Raw genomic sequence first — 20,913 nt, forward strand, 5'->3', positions numbered from 1 at the left:
GGTTCTCCGTTTTGCGAGTATTTGGGTAGGTTTTTTGAGCATTTTGCAATTCACTTGTCGATTACGGCTATCACTGTTATGGAACTATTGAGGAAGAGAACGTTTTTCCCGGTTTGGGTAAACTTCGACCTTATTTCTCCGAATAAGCTAAAAAAAAAAATCCAGTTGGTGTGTATGTTGTCTCTCTTTCTCAAAAAAACAAAACAAAAAAAAACTGACTGAGTCAAAAACAGTCGAAACGTTTCTATTTTTGAATAAAAATGAATAATATAAAACCTATTGTGTGAGTACATTTTTTATCCACGATACAGACTCAATTACTGCATTTTCATCCACCCTTTGTCAATTTGATGTCATATGGATGTAATCCTAAAGATTTTGCTCTTCTTGCATGCCGACGTACAAACGTCCACTTGGTGGTGCCAGAGGGGATTGAACCACAGAAGCTTCCACACATGAGTCAAACCAATTGTATGGAAAACCTCACTGTTTCTAGGAGGTTCATCTCACCATCACTAGTAGACAGGTAAAAATGACAAAACCCATACCATAAGTCATATATTTGTTTATTTTTGCGTTCTCAACATTGTCACAGTTGAAGTTTTACAATAACTGGGGTCTTACTGACTCACTACTCACTGTACAAACAGAATGCACACATAAATGAGGCCATTCTTGTGTTTTCTTTTTTGTTGTTCTTTTAATGAGTCTCACACCAGATCGAACAGCTTGCGGTAAGATGTATTTGTTTGGTGTGTGTGTGTGTGTGTGTTTTTGCACGGAAGGAGCATGATGTAAATGGCAGCGAACTTTTCTAACAGTCTGCTTTTGATCTCTACAGCAAATGTCAGTTCCCGAGACAATCGATATGTTCAGCCCTCACTCATTCTGAGGTGATGTTTGTACATCCTGATCAAAACTGCAGATATCAGAATAAAGTATGGATCGTATTCACACTATGTACAATATCATATAACCACCAACTTGGTCCCTTTACACCTTCATAAAGATAAATCCTCCTCCCAAGCAGTTTGCACATCCAAATCTCATATTTACACAATGAAAGCCCTCAGCGAAGGAAGTGCAATGTTCTTCATGTTTATAATGTACACAATGGCTTTGTTGATGAAATGCATGCTGAGCTTCAATATTAACCAGCTTAACACCAAAAACAACAAGAACACAGCAACATTGGCAAACTCCAAACCATAAAAAACAAAACAAAAAATCCTAAGCTAGTTTCTATGATAGGTTGATTTCCCCCCCCTCCCCCCCATTCAGCTCACAGTGAATAGGACTTGTGATGCATCGGATCCATGCAGTGCGTTGTTGGGGTTCCTTCTCACAAAGAAATGACTGTAGACAACACACACCAAACACTAACGGGACTTGCGGGTCCGAATCATAGCAAAACATAGAACTCAATAGAAAGACACATTCAGCTGATCGCTCCTGTCCGATATGTGGAAGCCTGATTGATGGCCATGGATTTCTTTGTGACTCTTAATATACATGTACAACCTGAATATTGGAACAAATTGTCTATTGTTACCAATGTGCACACTAGAATAGACTCTTATTTGTTGAATGTATAAAGTTATTCTTTACATATACTCCAAGTTTCATTGTTCAGTTTACATTTCTGCGGTGTAACTGCATTTATTGAAACAAAACCAGTTATTTTGTGTGCTTATCCAGCAAAATATATCTGCTCAGCCCAAGAAGAAGTATTCCTATTAATAAAATATATACACACATTCCTCTTCTCTCTAGCTTCCCCTTGTAGGTATTTATATATTCCTAAATGGGGGGGAAAAAAAAGGTTTATCTATCACCTGAATCTCATTCTGGACAACAGAAGACTTCCACTCTCAGTACAAGTCTGCATTTGGGAACATGATTGCACTTAAACTTGCTATGGTAACACTGATTTGTTATACAATGTGCAGAGGACAGCCTCACATCAATAACAGTACATGCAAAAAAATCACTAGACATTCCACCGGGCTCTGAGCCTGCAGTGAGCATTAATTTAGACGGAGAGGGGCCCAAAAAAAATAAAAAAATAAATAATGACAAAACAAACAAATAAACCGCACAAATCTTAGGGACACTTTGCTTGTTCCTAATCAGTACAAAGATATTGCACATATGATACAAAAACAAATATTTCACTATGTAAGGAACAGATTTAAGTCACTCGCCAAAACTTGCTGGTGAGGGGGAAAAAAAAAAAGAGCAAAAGCAGAAAAAAAAATATTCTTGTAAGTGTTTCTAGTTGGATTTAATGAGTGGAGATGGCAGCTGTTGCTTTATAACGCGTGCATTTCTTTCAACAGTGGCATTCGTGCTCCGAGCCTCCGTCTGAAATATCATTTCATGAGTTGCAATGACAAATTTGTACTTTAAAGTGTCCGTCGACAAGAAGAGTCAATGTTGTGCCGTTGCAACAGCTGCCATCTCAAAGCTCCGTCTCCTCCTTTGGAAAGGCCATACTTCCAAGATAGATTAGAGGTTGATTTCACTGCTTCCGCATCTACAGCTTGCTGCTACCCCAGAGTCAGTATAATACTGATACTTTTTGCTGATAATAATAATTGTAAGTATAATCTTACAAATTACGCACGACATACTGTACAGGAAGTCTTGACTAAATAGATTATGCGTTAATAATTGGCACATTTATGTATGAGCGCTAGGAGACAACACATACAGCTGTCATCTACAGTAAATACAGCACTAGAACTAATATGACTCAGACGTTGCTTACCTGTCCTCCGGTTTGAGTCAAATGCTTATATCTTAATTACATGAGAGCTCTATCGGAGGCAAGGACAAATAGCATCCGTGCGACTTGCAAACTGAAAAAGCTGTGCACGACAATGTCCATCATTGATGCGCCAGGGTGTCTTTCCTCCTGATTACATGGAGGCCGCGGAGGGGGGCAGCCCGGCGATGTGTGCGTGTGTGTCTTGTGGACAACAAAGGGCATCTTCCTGTATAGGTCCACCCGCCACCGCCGGTGGGAGGGGGAGGGGGCAGACCTGGAATTGAAACAAACTAGTAATAAAGGCCCCTGGTGGGATAATTGTGGTCCAATTGTCCATCCTGCTTCTATTAGTTGGGCGTGGAGGTGAAACAGTGCCAGCAGGTGGTTTCCATGGCAGCAGCAGTAAAACACAGTGGACAGGCCCGTCGAGTCGCGCCCTCAGTCAGTCCCTTTGGTGTCGGAAACAGTCCCTCGCTTTGCGGTGCCCTCCTCGCCGTCATGTCATCACACTACGGTGCTGATGCCGCTGTGTTTGCTTTTGGGTCCGCCGGGTGCGGCGCCTGCTTGCTGGCTACTGTGGTGATGGGGAGCGTGCTGCGAGTGGGAGCTGTGATGGGAATGCTGGCTGTAGTGGCTGTGCTGATGCGCGTGCGAAGAGTAGGCGGGGTGCTTGTGGTACTGCGTGTGCGGCGGCGGGTGGTAGTGGTGATGGTGGTGGTAAGGCGGCGGGTTCTGAGGAACTTGGCAGTACTGCGGGTGGTGGCCGTGGTGCGGCAGCTGCACGCCGTGCACCACCTGCGCCGTGTGGTGCAGGTTGGTTGGGTGGGGCTTGTGGGATATGAGCGTGGGGTGGCCGGGCGGGGGGTAAGGCCCGTGGCTCTGGGAGGGCGGTTTGCCTCTCTTGCTGCCAAACAGCGTACCCAGGATGGAGGTGGATGCCGAGTTGGGGAGAGTGGGATGCTCGCGCGGGGTCCCCTCACGTGGGGTGGTGGCTCTTCGGCGCGTGTGCGGGCTGCTAATGATGGACCCCTGCGGAGGATAAGGGCAAGAGCACGTGCGTCAGACACCAAGCACGACATCGGCGCTTCTGGAGTTTTCTTATTTCAAGTAGCAAAATGTTTTCGGGCATGCAAATGGCAAACTGAAATGTCTTCATGGTGTGCAGCAGAAACAGTTCAACTCCGGGGGGGGGTCGGGGTTTGGGGTTGGGGGTTGGGGGGAAGTACGTCAAAGCCGACTTGACAAATGTCACGGTACTAACGTGTCTCGAGAGGACGTGTGGCAGAGTCACACATGCATCTTGTTAAAGCCAACAGAGGTCACCGCTCGTACGCATGCAGAGGACGTGACAGGCCAAAGTCGTCATCCACAGTTTAGCATTTGGATAAACGTGAAAGGGCAGGAAACTTCACAGCAGGCCTCCTGCTGCCCCTGTTGTCAATATGCACGCTTCAACTCTCATCCTCTGACTCATGCTTCAGCTCAGACTCAAGGAGACCACATGATGCCTTTGAAAGCAGAATGACATTTCCCAGGGCCCTTGAACACAACACACGAACTAATGGGCAAATGGTATGAGTGAATGAAATCCACGTCATTATTAGTCTGCCCAGCAGTAGATTTCCGACTGTGAAAGCCCCGTTATTCCAGCCTTCCTAATGCTACTGAGACGTTGTGGGTTAAGAGAGCTGTGGACAGCGCGAGAGTCTACAAAAGACTAGTTGGTGTCTTAATGAGCTACTCGCCTGAGAGAAGAGCAACCAAATGAAAACCGCTTGGATGGGAGTGAATGAAAGACAGAGACAGGCGACAAGGAAGGGATTAGTCGAGTCATGCTTTGCTGAGGATATGACTTTTGGTCAAATGGCATGACCAAAACTGGAGCTGTTTGGCTTCCGAAAAAAGGGGGCGGGATCAGAGGCAGGCAACCCATGCATGCACACTACACGGAGGCAAGCAGGTCAATATAAGGCATCCCAGGAAGAAAAAATACATGACCCAAACAAATGGACTGAGTCTATGAAGCAAAGAAGGTGTCAGACCAAAAAGAAATGGTGTGTTTTCACAGTGCACATCATCACATGAAGAGTAGCTTGGAGACCAGCTGCTTCCAACTTACTTCCATATTGCTGTCTAGTGATCCTGCACTGCTGCGACGCCCCCGCTTGCCTGCCCGAGACATGCAATACCACAGATTAGAGATCGACAGCAACTCCTGGAGCAACTACAGACGTTTAGGCTGCCTGCCGCTCCAGTAGGGGGCAGCGCAGCGTATTGTGACTGTGAGTAAGGCCCCAGTATGGGCGGGAAGTGGCCGGACGGTTGGTACACTGGCTGTTTCTCAATATACATTCTTGTGTACTCAAGAAACGTTGGACCAAGAACCACATTGTGTTCCAATTCAAAATCTAGCTCTTCAAGGACCAGGACGAGCTCTTCGGGCTCACCCGCGCAGGGGTGAGTTCAGGTCGCCAGCTATCCCAAAGGCGCATTGCGTCTCACCAAGTATTCCAGTTGTCTAAAAGGCTGTTCTCCTCGGAGCTCATTCTTTCCACCTGTCGCTTCTTTTCAACTTTGGTATTGAGAAACAGCCACAAACCGCCACGTCTTTACTGAGAAGTAGCATCCTTGCACAGGTTAGAATTTAAAGCGCATTTCTGACTACAGCCTCAGTCAATTCATAGGCAAATCATTTGAATTTAAACCCCAATGGATGAAGTCAGATAGGCCAACAGATCCAAAATAATGTTTCTTGCAGGGTACCCACATTTCACCCCCCAAGCTGTCTTGATTAAATGCGACAAGCTTTCAGTCCCAAATGACCAAAACAGCCTCAGTGACAGTCACAAAGGAGGGGATACATCAAAAGCAAAACAGTGGCTGTTACACATGGGATGTACAGGCATAGAGAGGTCTGAGGGCTGTCGTTGGGCACACTCAGCCAATGATACATGACCAGTAATTACACATAAACAGGAAAATACCTGATGTGTATGGAAATAACGGTAAGTACACATGGAATGTAGTATGGCGGGAAAAGAAATAAACGAAACCCCCAACAAGCAACATCGCTGCATGGAAAACGAGGGCGAAAGGAACAGACCGATACATATTGGCGGATCCCATCACTTTGCATTACAGTTTAAGCAACAGTGAGACAGACCCTGGATTGGATTTCATTGAGTTACCAAGACAATCGCTAGATAACGTCACGTTGCTCTTTTTTGATCTTTAGTGGAAGAAATGTATTGTTGCGCCAGAGGCACAGCAGTCGTGTTCAACATTGCTGTTATTCATCCTCCAATAGCAAGCCTTGACTAATTCTGGTTACTGCGTTACAATACTAGCCATCAGGGCAGATTTGCTTGTGTGACATGAGAGGAAATGAGGAAACGATTGCGACTAAAACTATCATGACGATGTGCTTGGATGAAAGAAAATGTAAAGATGCAAAGGGTTGAGGAAAAAACAATAGTGAACATGAATGGACTTGCTCCTCATCTCATGGTCAGTGGGTGAGGGCTGCCTGACAATTTCATACATCACAACTGAAAAGATAAAAAAAAAAAAACATCAAATAAAATAACTAACCTAATGTATACCGTTTGGATTTCTTTCTTTGTTTTTTTTTTCCGCTTTCTTTAATGTATCATTATGAATCACGATGACTTCACGGTGTTGTTATGGCTACAGAGCTATGACGCTTAAATCATTCCTACAAACATTGCATTCATGGGCAGAATACTGCAACTACCCTCATCCGTGACTACAGTTTCTAAAAAGAGAGGATCCACAAGCAATATGGGCCTCTTTGCGACGCCCATAACACTTTCAATATCATGCAAATTGCCAGTCTTAACCTTTAATTCATTAATTTTCAAGTGCATCAAAGGCCCACCTCACATCGAGCAACGTGGTTGAAACCGACAGCAGAGGACCATTGTGAACAATACAGCTGGCGACTCGCTGCACACCAAGCGATTGAGCATCACACATCTACCAATGAACTGCAACTGAAAATCTATTATGCACGCCATCAATTTTTGCATTGACTCACAATAACATGGTAAAATTGTCAAGGAAGAAGCAGAGGGCCACAAAGAAGAGGAAACGGGAGAAAATAAGGAAAGAGAGTGGCTATTTTCAGAGGATGTTGACAATGATCGATCGCCCCATTCACTGACTGTACGCTTGCATTTCGGCAACAGTCTCTACATGCTTTGCTTTATATATATATATATATATATATATATATATATATATATATATATATATATATATATATATATATATATATATATATATATAGACAGTGTACATGTATATACATATACAGTGAGTACGGAAAGTATTAAGACCCCTTGAAATTTTCCACTGTGTCATTGCAGTCGTTAAGTCGTATAGTTAATTTTATTTCTCATTAAAGTACACTCAGCACCCCATCTTGACAGAAAAAAGTAGACATTTTTGCAAATTTATGAAAAATAAAAACTGCAATATTATATGGTCATAAGTATTCAGACGCTTTGCAGCGGCCTTCATATTTAACTCACATGCTGGTTATTTCTTCTGATCCTCCTTGAGATGGTTCTGCTCCTTTCTTGGAGTCCAGCTGTGTTGAATTAAACTGACTGGTCTATATAAGACCTTACAGCTCATACTGCATGTTAGAGAAAATGACAATCATGAGGTCAAAGGAACTGGCTAAGAAGATCAGAGACAAAATTGTGGCAAGGCACAGATCTGGCCAAGGTTACAAAAGAATTTCTGCAGCACTCAAGGTTCCGAAGAGCACGGTGGCCTCCACAATCCTCAAATGGAAGAAGTTTGGGACGACCACAACTCTTCCTAGACCTGGCCGTCCAGCAAAACAGAGCAATCGTGGGAGAAGAGCCTTGGTGAGAGAGGTAAAGAAGAACCCAAAGATCACTGTGGCTGAGCTCCAGAGATGCAGTAGAGAAAGTTCCAAAAAGTCAACTAAAACTGCAGCCCTCCACCAGTCGGGGCTTTATGGCAGAGTGGCTCGACGGGAGCCTCTCCTCAGTGCAAGACACATGAAATCCCACATCGAGTTGGCTAAAAAACACATGAAGGACTCCCAGACTTTGAGAAATAAGATTCTCTGTTCTGATGAGGCCAAGATTGTATTTTATGGTGTTGATTCTAAGCGGTATGTGTGAAGAAAACCAGGCACTGGTCATCACCTGCCCAACACAATCCCTACAGTGAAACATGGTGGTGGGAGCATCATGTTGGGGGTTGTTTTTCAGCTGCAGGGACAGGACGACTGGTTGAAATTGAAGGAAAGATGAATGCGGCCAAGTACAGAGATATCCTGGAGGAAAACCTTTACCAGAATGCTCAGGACCTCTGGAGCTGGGCCGAAGGTTCACCTTTCAACAGGACAATGACCCAAACCACACAGCTAAAATAACAAAGGAGTGGCTTCAGAACAACTCCGTGACCGTTCTTGACTGGCCCAGCCAGAGCCCTGACATAAACCCGATTGAGCATCTCTGGAGGGACCTGAAAATGGCTGTCCATCACCGTTCACCATCCAACCTGACAGAACTGGAGAGGATCTGCAAGGGAGAATGGCAGGGGATCCCCAAATCCAGGTGTGAACAACTTGTTGCATCATTACCAAGAAGACTCATGGCTGTACTAGCTCAAAAGAGTGCTTCGACTCAATACTGAGCACCGGGTCTGAATACTTATGACCATATGATATTTCTGTTTTGCTTTTTTAATAAATATGCAAACATTTACTGCCCTCACTGCGTCCCCGCTTGAAATATCACGTTTTACTGCTGCTAAGTATGGCCAGTGCAGCGGCGACAAGAGGGCCAAACCAGCCAGTCTTGTTCATGTTAAGAAAAATATTTTGTATGCATTTTTTAAATATTTATCATTTTTATCCCTGCGGTATCGAAAATGGTATAGAGTATTGACTATTTTACTGGGTATTGATATTGAGTTTGAAATTTTAGAATCATGACCTGACAACGCTACCGTATATACATATACTGTATACACACACACTATACTGGTACAGCTTGGTGGTTGTTGTTTTTTTGTTTTGTTTTTTTATCTTTGAATGCAGACTTTGCAATGCCATTCATTAGTGAGTCAAATTTTGAATCGAAGCAAGCCCAGTGACAACGGCTGGCCACTCATAAAAACTAGTAGCACAACCCCACGCACTGTGTGACAGTTCAGTGGGTTTTCGCTCGCGTCGCTCGGTGTGTGGCAGGTCGAACAAAATAGGCATAGGTAGCTGAGATTGTTCAATCGGGACCATGCATATAATATACGCAATATGTGCATATAAACTACGTTTATCTTAAGGATGTGAGCACACTTGCTCTGCTATTGTAGTTCAAAAGGAAAAATATCATCCAAAGCCACACCCCAAACAAGCAGATCGAGATGCATGCTTACTCAACACTTGTGCAATTCGATTCACTTCAGCTCAAGAGTGAACAATGCACAGACTTAAGTATCAGACCAGCAAAATGGTAGCAAAAAAAGCATAGCAGCATTACAAATATACAGAAAGATCAGCATAGGCATCAAAACCAAGTCTTTTTGTGGCTTATCTCTGTCAGTGAATGTGTGACGCGGAGAAACTCCTGGCACTTTTAAAATTATATTAATGATACATTTTTTGTGTGTTGTCAGCAAATAAATATATAAAATAAGTGCACATCACTTGGTAGATAACTATTTTGAAAGTTTTTGTTTTGTCACAAATATTCTTCAGTTGGTTGTGACTTTTATGCAAATGTTTTTAGGAAACTTGCAGTGTCTGTAATACTGGCCTCCTGTGAAGAACAAGTAGATTAACTGTCTATCTTTGGGTACGGGTAAAATAACAAATCTCAAAGTGCCATCAAATGATTTCAAAGACTAACAGACTTTTTTTTTTTAGGTGTATGATTGAAGTGCAATTTCCTTAAACAGACTTTGCACTTTTTCAAAAATCAATTATACAGGAAAAAAAAACAATTAACAATATCCAGTGTTGCTGGCAATCTCTTTTAAAACAAATTAACGACAGTTGTTTCTGGATCCTATTGTTAGTCTCGCCATTCTTCCGTGTGTGAAGTGCAAGTTCTTGTGTTTAATGGACAGTTCTGGCGGCCAATAAAAATACTCATTAAAAACACTGAGTAACAAAACGTGTTTTCACTGGTTATTAAGCTACACAATAATGACTTTACATGGAGGAGAACAGTTGTTTACATATTTGACTGCTATCGAACAGTCATGAGAAATAAGTTTCTTGTCAGTGCCCTGTAGATGGGCAAATTTCAATTGTTCTTCATATTTTTTTCAGAATTCTTTTATACCAAATTAAGATAGGATGACCAAGATAACTGAATCCAAATGTCATTATCCTTTGTCACTCTTCTACCAGTCATAATAGAACAATTAGGTTCTAACTTTATCTTTTTGCCCGAGGAGGCCCACATTGATGTTAACGTCAACCAAGATCATCGATGCGACAGGTAACTGGGGTCGAAAATCGTACTCTTGCCACTTCCAGCATTCACCCGCTCAAGTACAGTATGCTGTATGCTCAAATTTGCAAATATCGACTTAAAACTCTCTATGTGAATTGCCTATGCAACAGTATTAGAATTTCGTACCGCTCAATTTCCCTATTACCATACAAACACAATACAGCCAACATTTACTTGATAATGGCAGGTAAATAAACAATAGTCTGTTGTCACTGTAGGTCACACGAAACATATTGTGTGAAGCAAAATATCCAATGGGTGGGAGGGTGGATTTAAAGGTGAGGAGGCTCTAAAGCCAATGTAGCGTGCAGTGAAAGAACATTTTGCTATCACGAATAAGTGGATGACAGAGGGGCTCTTTTCCTTGAAATAAACTTCTGGAAAAGACAAAGCTGCGCCAGTGGTACCTGCTTCGGAGAGATCTCGCAGGGAGCTGCTGAGGGCACTCCTCTTGAGCCCTTCGCCCATGGCATAAGTGTCATCCAGACTTGCACGATTCATGCTGCCATTGCCAGCTTCTTTCTTCAAGCCGGAGCTCTGCGACATGCTGGGCCTCACCACCCCCTTCTGCTTCTCAAGCTCGGCTGTCAAAAGAATCCAAAGAACGCCTGAGCTAAGTGGTGGCGGCTTGTGTGCTCGCTCGATAATCATTCAAATCTATTTGCTACATATTTTAAAAACTTAACCTCCTGAGTAAGTATTATTTTGTTACAATTGAATGTCCAGAAAAAGTAGCAATCATGTGATTCCTTCTTGTTTCACAACCTCAAATGGATGAGAGAGGTAGGAAAGAGAAATAAGAGAAAGAGAGAGGTGAGAGAGGGGGAGGTGAGTGGAAAAAAAAAAACAGCAGCTCACATTCTATTCTGTATTTCTCCATTTCCTGAACCTCAGCAATGGACTCTCGCAGGTCGTCTGTGAACTTTTTGCGGTCCTGGGGGTTGGGTGCGTTAAAGTTGATGAGAACTTTGATGTCCGCACCTGGGATGGCTGACGTAAGTCTGATTCCATTTGGGTAATCTGCAGAGAGGGAGACTTATGAACACACACATCCTCCATTTGAACTGAGCTGACTCAAAGTTGACAAATGTTTGTGACTACCTTTGTCAGGTAGACTGATGTAAAACAACAAACTTTTTAATCTAATACACTTCTAAAATATATTCATTAGTTAAAAAAAACAAGTATATTGTCGCTGTCCTGTGAAAAACACGGATGCGCATTATTGTAATTTAAAAAAAAAAAAATTACGTAATGCGATGTCTGTATGTCTGTATTGTGGAAACCCCACTCACGTAAAATTTTTTTAAAAAATGGACGTGTTTTTTTAAACGACAGCGATATATTAACAGCACTAAAGATACAAACAACGTTCGTCCAATCACATTCCAAGTGTACATTAAAATTGCCCGTCCTTTCTCTTCTCCCTTTTCATTTTCTTTTACCCCTTTACCAGACGACTGTCACCAGGTCGAGAAAAAAAAAAACTCAAACCGCATCAGAAGGACTTACACTGGTTTTCAAACAGCATGACTTGCATCCCATAGAGAGAGAAGGACTGTCTGAAGCTGTATGTCACAGAGTTCTTTTTCTTCTGAAAAATCTTTGTCACCTAAAAACACAAAAAGAGACAATCAGGTGAAAATTGGTTAATCGCAAAAGAAGAGGAAATTGGAAAAGAGTTGAGGTGGACATTTACCACAAGCAGGTCATTGAACAGGAAGATCTCCCGCTGATGCAGGCCCAGTTTCTGGAGCTTGTTTGGATCTGGCACTTCAAAGAGGCGGCAGTAACACACCAAGCGGCGGTGGGGCAGTGATAGAACCTTCCGGAAGGGAAAAAAAACTCACATTAGTGGTCACTGTAGTCCAATGGGATGAATGACGAAATATTTAAGATAAGCAGTCAACGTTGACTCGTTTTGCTTCCACCCTGACCAGGGGTCAGCAACCTTTTTGAAACTGAGAGCCACTTCTTGGGTACTAATTAACGTAAAGGCCTACATTTGTTTTTGTTCTGCAATGACAAATTCACTCAAATTACTTTTAACGATGTATTAATATTACTAATAATTGATGATATTCATCTTGGTAAAGACTCTAATCATGTTGATGAGTTCTCACAATTAACAACGATTTCACAACACATTTTCCTATAAATCTGTCCAAGTACTTACATTTTCAAATGATTATTCCTACAACATTCCTTGGAAATAACAATGTCCTGTCACTGGTGAGCTACTTTTAGAACGGTCCCACAGGCTATTCAGGTGGTCCTTGGAAGGGAAACATCTTGATGACACCTTGTTCTACATCAGCCAGCTACGGTTGAACATTGTTATCTTTGTAAAGGCAAAATATTTGGGACAGCTCTTGTGAATATTGTGCAAGTGTTGTGTGTATATGCACAGTTTAAATTCTACGGTTAAGTTCTCTGTTCTAAACGTTGCTTTTCATTTTGACATAAATGGTAACTATTGATAGTACAACAAAAAACTGTGATGGAATTTTTTCCCCCATTGTTGAAAGCCGTAAACCCTACGAGTATAATAAAATAGTTTTTTTTTTTTTTTTTAATGAGTGATTTCTAGGGATATTGCCTTAGGTAAGGGGGTAAAATTTTAGCAGTCATCAAACTACTTTTTTTTTTTTTCCAGCAAAATCCACCCGTTTTTAACCATCTCAATGGGCGGCCATTTTGTCACTTCTGTCGACTGAAAATGACATCACAGTTGCTCAGGGCTCAGGTAACAACCAATCACGACTCAGCTTTAGAAAACAGGCAAGCTGTGATTGGTCGTTACCTGAGCCCTGGGTAGTTATAGTTATAAACGCAGAAAACAAGTGAGTCGTGATTGGTCATTATCTGAGAACTGTGATGTCCTTTTCAGTCGACAGAAATGACAAAATGGCCGCCCCCAAAGATGGCTGAAAACGGGTGGGTTTTGCTGCTTAACTCATATTCCACAAACGCAATATTAATCAGAATGCTGTGTTTCAACTAGAGGGCCTGCTGGGAACATATTCTTGAAAAAAATATGTTTGGGTTGATTTCAGCTTTAAGAAAACAAATGAAAACCAACATGAGATTGTTCTGGTAGCTCAAAGATCAAATTGCTCGACCAGCCACATTGTCAGTACCTATTTAGCATAGCATTTGTAATTCAAAAAATATTTTCTTTTTGACTAATCAGGGGTAGTAGACTTGGTGGGGATAACACTGCCATCTGCCACATAAACAACAGTTTTTCCCTTTCGAATTTAATGGAGCATAGATAGTGAGTGAGGATTGTTAATCTCTCTCTTTAAGGTGACCAGTGCAGATTTTGGTTGGGCAACTTACACATCCCAGGCCATGATGGAGTGATCCGATCTAAAAGAAAAGCAGAAAAAAAATATATTAAAAGCATCAAAACATAATCTGCTTATGCTCATTTATCAAAATCACTGCTTTGCACTGTATTTTGCATTTTGTATGCATCATTTGCAGCGGAAGAACACAAGGGGAGAGTGTGAGAATGGTGGACTCAAAACAAAACGACCGCCAGAAACGTTCTCAGCATACGGCATTTGATGACCGTCATATTATCGTCTTACAATACCTAAAGATATTTGTGTGCTCCCTGGGACAATCCCGCCACTAAGTGCGATACGCGATTTAGTTTCAGCTCAGGTGTTACTGGTGCAGCTGATTCCATCCCACTGGAAACCAAGTACTCAGTAAAAGACAACGCTCTCCCAGAGGCTGCATTATTTATTCACACCGTTGCATGCCAGAGACACCATCGTCCGCACAATCACTTGGAAAGGCAACCTAGGGGTTGGAACGTTGATAATTAATACACAAAAATGAAATGACAACTGGCCGGTGAGTCACTTATATACTGCACTTGTGGCACTGCAGTCTTTTACATTTTAAAACTGTTCTCTCCCCGAGGTACAAATGACAATGTGCACAGGTTTTAATTGGACAAAAGCACTGGGTGATATCTCTGGAGGGCTTTGTGTGTCAAGGTGTGAAAGGTGGCACCATTACTTCTATGTATGTACCTACTTTGATGAAAAAAATGTATTTCGATCGAGGGATTGAAATTTAGAATAACCATTACAGAAAGTGATTCTATAAAATTGCCTGGCTGATCTTAAACCTAATGTGTCTGTCTCGTACTGACAAACTTGATGTTGCTACTCACTGGTTTCTTCCCGACAATGAGCTTCTCAACTTTCTGGACCTGTGACACATGGTCTTCATTGGTCTTCAGTTCCCGCTTTCGGATCCTCTCGTAGATTCCAACCAGAGTCTCCCTTGGTATATCCTCGCCATCATCCACACCTGCCACACAAAGAACCACGGTTATACAACCAATAAGAGAAGGAATTAGGAATGCATGACAATAAATTATAATTCAGATTGGAACAACTCGACATTTAATTTGGAGGAATTTGTCAGTGGATTACTTTTTAATCTACAGATTTTTGTGGATCAAAAAATACATAAATACATTTAATTTACAGACATGTACTGATTTGGACTTAACCCTGATGACCTCAGCCATTTTGTATGAGTAGAAGAAATTATTTTTAATGTATTATGACATTATAAAAGTCTGACGAAAGATGTGGTCTTGAGATTATCAAACAAACAAATACCCCTTGCCTGCAATGTTCCCTCCAAACTGTGCGCGTGGGTAATTGCGCACTTCTCTCACCCTCTCAACGCACAGTGACACTGGCACACACCACGCACACACATTACATTTGTACAGTCATTTCTTCATTTCCACCCCAGTTTAATCTACAAACAGGACACCACACCATTTCCACTTCTCTTACAGTTTCAGTAGCACAACTGAGTGTGAACCCTCAGTTGTGCTACTGATCTACTATAGTTTTAAGTATACATTGACACAAATACACTCATAGTCGCATTGATGGGACGCTGCAGGCGACATGCGGATCGCTCCATTCAGGAAGTCCAACGATGGGCATAGTTTAGGAACCCCTAAACAAGCCCCCTAAATAAGGCTCTTTTGCACATTTCAGAGATCAGGTGACTCGAATTTGTTGTGTTTTATTAAATGTCATATTTTCCATTATTTATGAATGGACAATGTGGGACCATTTATATAGATTGTATTGAGACACAGTTTTGCTTAAAACGACCTGTGTGTTAAAGTAAAATTAACAAACTAGGGCTGATTTTATTTGTGTCATATATCTCTATTCAATGAAATGTTCTATTTTGATATAAAGATGGTTTTAATTTTTTTGTAACATACCTACTACTGTACATCATGTAACTTATGAGCTGAGGTTTTGGACAGGTGTGATATGACTTTGTCCGCCGTGTGCATGTCTGATGTTGGTCACCGTGGTCCAAGGAATGCTCAGGGAGTTTGTGTGAGTGCTCAGACGTATGGAAAATCCGAGGGAACATTGCTTGCCTGCATGTTTTGCTTGTAGCTTTCAATAAATTCTGTGTGCAATATTAGCGTTTGATTTTCCTTTTTTTTATACCTCTTAAGTTCTTGATGAAATCCTCCAGCTTCATCTTCCTCTCAGGTTTGACATTGGGACTGTACATGTCTGTGTTGAGGAGGATGATGGCGAAGGCCAGGATGAAAATCGTGTCAGGGTTCCTAAACTGCCGCACCACTGTAGGGTTGCAGATGCAGTAGCGCTGGCTGGAGAGATGACACGACACGGTACGAGGTTACATAATGCAGGAGGAAATGATGTAAATAGTGAGGAAATGTGCTCTGTATTGCTGAAAGGAATTACAAAGTATGTGTTGTCAATGGTTCCTTGTTTTGATCGATACCTACCCACAGGAGGAACACCGGTGACAATGGCATCAATACACAATTAGCACAGTTTTGTGAAAATGAAAAGTTAGCTGATTTGTGGTGTTTTATATCCCCATCTAGCTCATCCACAGTATGCCTTTGTCACCATGTGCATATGCGGGGTGCTGTGTCTTATAAAAGTGAGTGCCAGTGTACCTGAAGGCTTCAATGAGGCGTTCCACCTTTTGGGCCTCTCCCTGGACACGGATGTGGTTCTGAAATTTCCTGAGGGCTTCATCCAACTCCATGCTTTGGAAGTCCATTTCATCTACCACACAGCTGCATAGCACACACATACGGAGAGACAGAGCGCAAAATACACAAGATTATATTCACAGTACACAGCAACAAAACGAATTACATCAGGCTCACATAACTATCAGATTTACAACATTATTTCTTGCAAAACAATATAATGTTTGCAAAAGAGAAGGTCGCATTAGCATGGCACGGCAGTCTACATTCAACTAATTACAGAAATCAAACGATTTTCGAGACCGCCACTTGACTTGAATGAAGCAACGATGATGCAGCCCAACTTTTGACCGTGAGAATATTTCCAACTTTTAGATTGGTTTTTGTTTGTCATTGGCTGTATAGGGCAGCAGAGTAGAATCGTGTTCTGCACCCATTTTGCATTTTTTTGTTGTATGATGCAAGTATCGTAAGTCTCATTGAAGGCTGTCTGCTGTCCATAGATGTGAATGTGAGCATGAAAGGTTATCGTTCTCCATGCATTGTATTAAGTTAATGTCATTGATTGGTGATGAGTTCAGGGCAGAGATGGGCAATTTAAATGATGGAGGGGCCCACATTTTTTCATCAGCGCTACTGGGCGGGCCACATCGGAACACATACTTCCTAACAAGATGTTCCTAACAAAAACACAATTTTAAATATGGACAAAATGCGTGCGTATGTCTGTTTTTTTTCCTGAACCAATGTATATCATAGTATCTTAAAATGTTCAATTTTTCAAACTACATTTCTCAATGCATGGTTAAAAAAAAATTCTGCAACAAAATGTTTGAACAATCAAAAAATCACCACATACTTTGATTTTTTTTGCCAGTACAAAGAGTTCTCGTGCATTAAAAAAACAAAAAAAAACATTCAAGGACAAGACAAAACTGCTGAACAACAAATCAACATTAAGTGGAGGAACTCATTTTGTGCATTTTGTCACAAAAATCAACTCACTCAAAATGTTAATATTATTTAGGTCTTATGTTTGTCCTGCATACCATACCATACCATACCAAATATATATATATATATATTTTTTTTATTTTATTGAATAGTAAGAATTGTGGTTGTGTAAGGAAGATCTGATCTTCACATTACTCAGTTTGTCATTTTATTTGAATATACGATGTGTCGGAACAGGAGGATTGTGCTCAGTGAGAGAAATATTCAGGCCCACCCTGATTTTTCCAGGCCCACTCATTAGCCACGTTCTGGCTCCGCCACTGCTGTCGTAGGGGAAACAAGTTTATAATTCGTGGTCGAGGGTATAATTGCCTCTCATGCTATTGCCACCTTTCCACTACACAGTGCTGGCTCAGCTTGTTCCATTTGCCTCACTTTCGGCCAATTATTTTTTCACTTCAAAACAATACCATTTTAGTAGTTGCATCAGTCGATAAACACTGTCCATCATCAGCAATTAGAAGAATGGGGGTCTCTTGTATTTACATTGAGGGATATGGTGCGGGCAATGGTAAGGGGACCAATTTCATCCGAGAAGAGACTGGAAATCCACAGCGAAGGCACAGCAACAGGCTCAGCAATGTTACCATGTTGCATTTGTTTAAATTTGTCATTTCTAGCTTTGTATTCTCAAATGTTAGTGTATATAATAGTAATTCCAGCCCCGTTCAACAGAGTAGGCACACTGTATATCTGCAAGGATAGGTATCAGTAAGCAGGATAAAAAAAGGAGTACGTACTCAACAGTAATGTGAATAAGTTGTACCGTGTTGATGCTGTAAATGCTTCCACAGTGTCATACTCACTCCAAAACATCCCTGTTGAACTGTTTCTGTCTATTTCCTAGGAACTCTCCAATCATCTGCCGGCTCAGGCCTTTCCTTTGCAGCAAGAAGTGAGCCACACCAACCGGTGTGTCAGGGATGAAGCCCCTTTCGGTCAAGTATTGGATGCCCTTCTCTGGCTTCCTAATAAATCCCCCGAGAATTAAAGAGGGAAATATATCAATACTTGAAATCAACTCAAAAGTACAGCATGTAGTAATTCAAATGAAAGAACTGCACTGCTTGCAAAATATGGTGTAGTTTTTATATATTAGAGAGTTTCCATTACCAACATACAGTACATGCAAACCCTTGTCTTACTTGTGCCGAGTACTTACTTGTTGAAGAGATTCAGGCCGATGCGGTAATGTCTCTTGCGGATCACATCGTTGCTGAAAATGGGCGAATCCCAGCTGTTGCGGGTCTCTTTGTGGTAGGTTTGCTTGCTGAGCGTCTGCTCTCGCAGGCTGTCCCTTGACGAGGACTCAGAGCTGCAGTTGATAGTGTCGTTGGAGTTAGATGTGCTGTTGATGCTGTCGTTGTCCCCATCGGAAAAGTCAGACTCGGACTTGCTCTGCCGATTAGCTGAGCCGTTGATAGCTAGGTGGCTCTCAAGCTGGCGGTGGCGGTGACGTAGAGGGGCATCCTCATCACGGGATGGCGCTCGTGGCGGAGGCCCGTGGGAAATATGTTTGGGGCTTGCCTGGGATGATGTTACAATGTGGCCGTGCGGCTCATACACAGGCGGCCTTTTGACCGAGCCCCGTTCGGAGCGGTCGCTTAACTCCGCCGAGCTGTCGCTAGGAGGTTCTATAGTCAACAAAGGAAGGTGGTCCATTCTCAGACGCTGCTCTTGGCACTCCAGAGAAGGAGTGCTCCGGCAGCTTGTGTCCGTGTCACGACCCTCATCTTTAGGGTCAATAGGCCAGTAGTCCTGGGAGGAGTTGACTGACCGCAAACGCATGTCTGATTCCGTGCCAGGGGCCTGATCTCCCGACCTCGACAGAGCAATGGGAGGTGACATGTCGTCCTCGTCAATGAACAGAGTGACATCACTATAAGATGCAATCGCGTCATCGTGAATATGTCCAGCTGCCCTGCGGTGGGACTTCACCTGATAGGGAACCTCCCTCTCTATCTCGGAATCCGGACATTCATCCCCCTGGAGGCTGCGGCAGTTCAGTGCATCGTCGATCGACTCGGCCAGGGATTTGACCTGCCTGGAGAAGGCGTCTTCTAGTTCTGTGATGGCGTCTGTCAGATCGCCCTGTTGGGGTGGATGAGACGCCATATTGGCCTGCTGATGGACCTGTATATCCCCACATTCTGACTGCAACATGGACAGCGGGGCACCATCCTCTGTCATGGACACCTGCCTCCCTTCAAAGTAGGAGCTGTGAACTTTCTCTGCACCCTCAAACGACAACTGCATCCTCATGTTGGAGAGAACGATGCGTCTGGACATGCGGTTCTCCGACATAGAGCTCCTGAGACGTTCAAAATTCTTATTCATCTGGTACTGGCGGAAGGCGGTTTGGATGGTGCGAGCTGCATGCCGAGTTATGAATCGTCCGCCATATTTGCGCTCCAGCATCTCCACCTGAAGAGAAGACCGAATAAAGTGAGATTGGGCCAACGATGGTCTATTGCGCCTTTGGTATGGATGCTCTATGACGTCAATGTTGATTTGACCAATACCTGTTTATCCTGGAGGTCAGCAGAGAGCTCATAGCTCTCCGAGAGCGAGCGGGAGCGCTTGATGGCTTCCTCCTCCGCCTGCTTCCGAAGGATGGACTGTGAGTGCTGGAGCTTAGGCCGACGCGGTCTCTGAGGCCCGGGTTGAACCCCGTGGCTGTAGAGGGAGCTATCAAAACGGTCAGGGCTGATGGCCGACCCGTGAGTCACTGGGCCTGGCCGATATCCCGCTCCTGCATCCAGGGAAGGGCCGCTCTCATTAGACCGTCCGTCCCCTTCCACACTGCAACCAGAAAAAAAAGGATGGGAGACATTAATCAACAACGTTCAGACAACTATTATCTTTATCAGATGCAAATAGATGAATACAAGGTATTGAATGCCTGCAAGTGTTATGCCATAAAAAAAGCACAGTGTGTAACTTCCTTATACTTATCGTTGACAAATAATGACTGAGTACAATTCTGATTTTAAATGGAGAGAGACAAAAATGTCTACACGCAGTTTTGAATTATATATCATGGAAATAAGACAACCGCTGAAGTTCTGCACCAATGTCACGGTCAGCCGACTAGCTCATTGGATGTGTTAAGAGTTAACGTGAAGAAAAACAAGTGGTTACTCACTCACTCTGAGACTCAGCTGAACAACAAGGCGACTGTTTATTGCGAAAGGACATTCTATTTTCTATAAAGTGCCAACTCTTCCTCCATAACTTGTCCACCATTCTTTCAGCCGAGTCAGGTCCAGAGTACACAGACTCCTTCAGGAACTTCCCTTTATGCCACCCAAAGAGCCAATCAATGACCGCAGGGAGTTGCATGATGTTTGCTGGAGCAACGTCACACTGTTGAGGCACTTGTCACAAAGTCCACTTTCGAATGCAACAGAGCAAATACGACTTCTACAGGCAGCTTAGATGTGTCCTGAGCAGCTATACTTCGTATTTGTCCTGCTGCAAGATACAAAGTGGCCCCTGTTCACTGGTAAGCAAATGTGTTTGAGCTGTAACTCGACACACCCACACAGTGTACACAATCTACT

General features: G+C 42.8%; 1 protein-coding gene across 11 annotated transcripts in view; it reads right to left on the reverse strand.

The window, feature by feature from the left end:
- Positions 1-550: 550 nt before the first annotated feature.
- Positions 551-20,913, reverse strand: part of LOC147153061 (IQ motif and SEC7 domain-containing protein 1-like) — a 111,226-nt gene continuing 90,863 nt past the window's right edge. For 9 of the 11 annotated variants that reach the window (XM_086023321.1, XM_086023302.1, XM_086023312.1 and 6 more), the window contains 13 exons: positions 19,873-20,152; positions 18,513-19,774; positions 18,157-18,318; positions 16,298-16,420; positions 15,813-15,979; positions 14,489-14,628; positions 13,639-13,668; positions 11,996-12,121; positions 11,809-11,908; positions 11,155-11,316; positions 10,704-10,880; positions 4,890-4,939; positions 551-3,799 (listed from right to left, as the gene is read on the reverse strand). In XM_086023321.1, coding sequence (XP_085879447.1) covers positions 3,275-3,799; positions 4,890-4,939; positions 10,704-10,880; positions 11,155-11,316; positions 11,809-11,908; positions 11,996-12,121; positions 13,639-13,668; positions 14,489-14,628; positions 15,813-15,979; positions 16,298-16,420; positions 18,157-18,318; positions 18,513-19,774; positions 19,873-20,152 — 3,304 coding nt within the window. In that variant the 3' untranslated portion in view covers positions 551-3,274. Of the gene's footprint in view, positions 3,800-4,889; positions 4,940-10,703; positions 10,881-11,154; positions 11,317-11,808; positions 11,909-11,995; positions 12,122-13,638; positions 13,669-14,488; positions 14,629-15,812; positions 15,980-16,297; positions 16,421-18,156; positions 18,319-18,512; positions 19,775-19,872; positions 20,153-20,495; positions 20,719-20,913 lie in introns of those variants that run through there. The other 2 variants (XM_086023329.1, XM_086023376.1) reach the window with 2 other exon arrangements.

This window comes from Filicampus tigris, chromosome 1 (genome assembly GCF_054856515.1).
Source record: "Filicampus tigris isolate MCC_2025a chromosome 1, RoL_Ftig_1.0, whole genome shotgun sequence".
Classification (NCBI taxonomy): Eukaryota; Metazoa; Chordata; class Actinopteri; order Syngnathiformes; family Syngnathidae; genus Filicampus; species Filicampus tigris.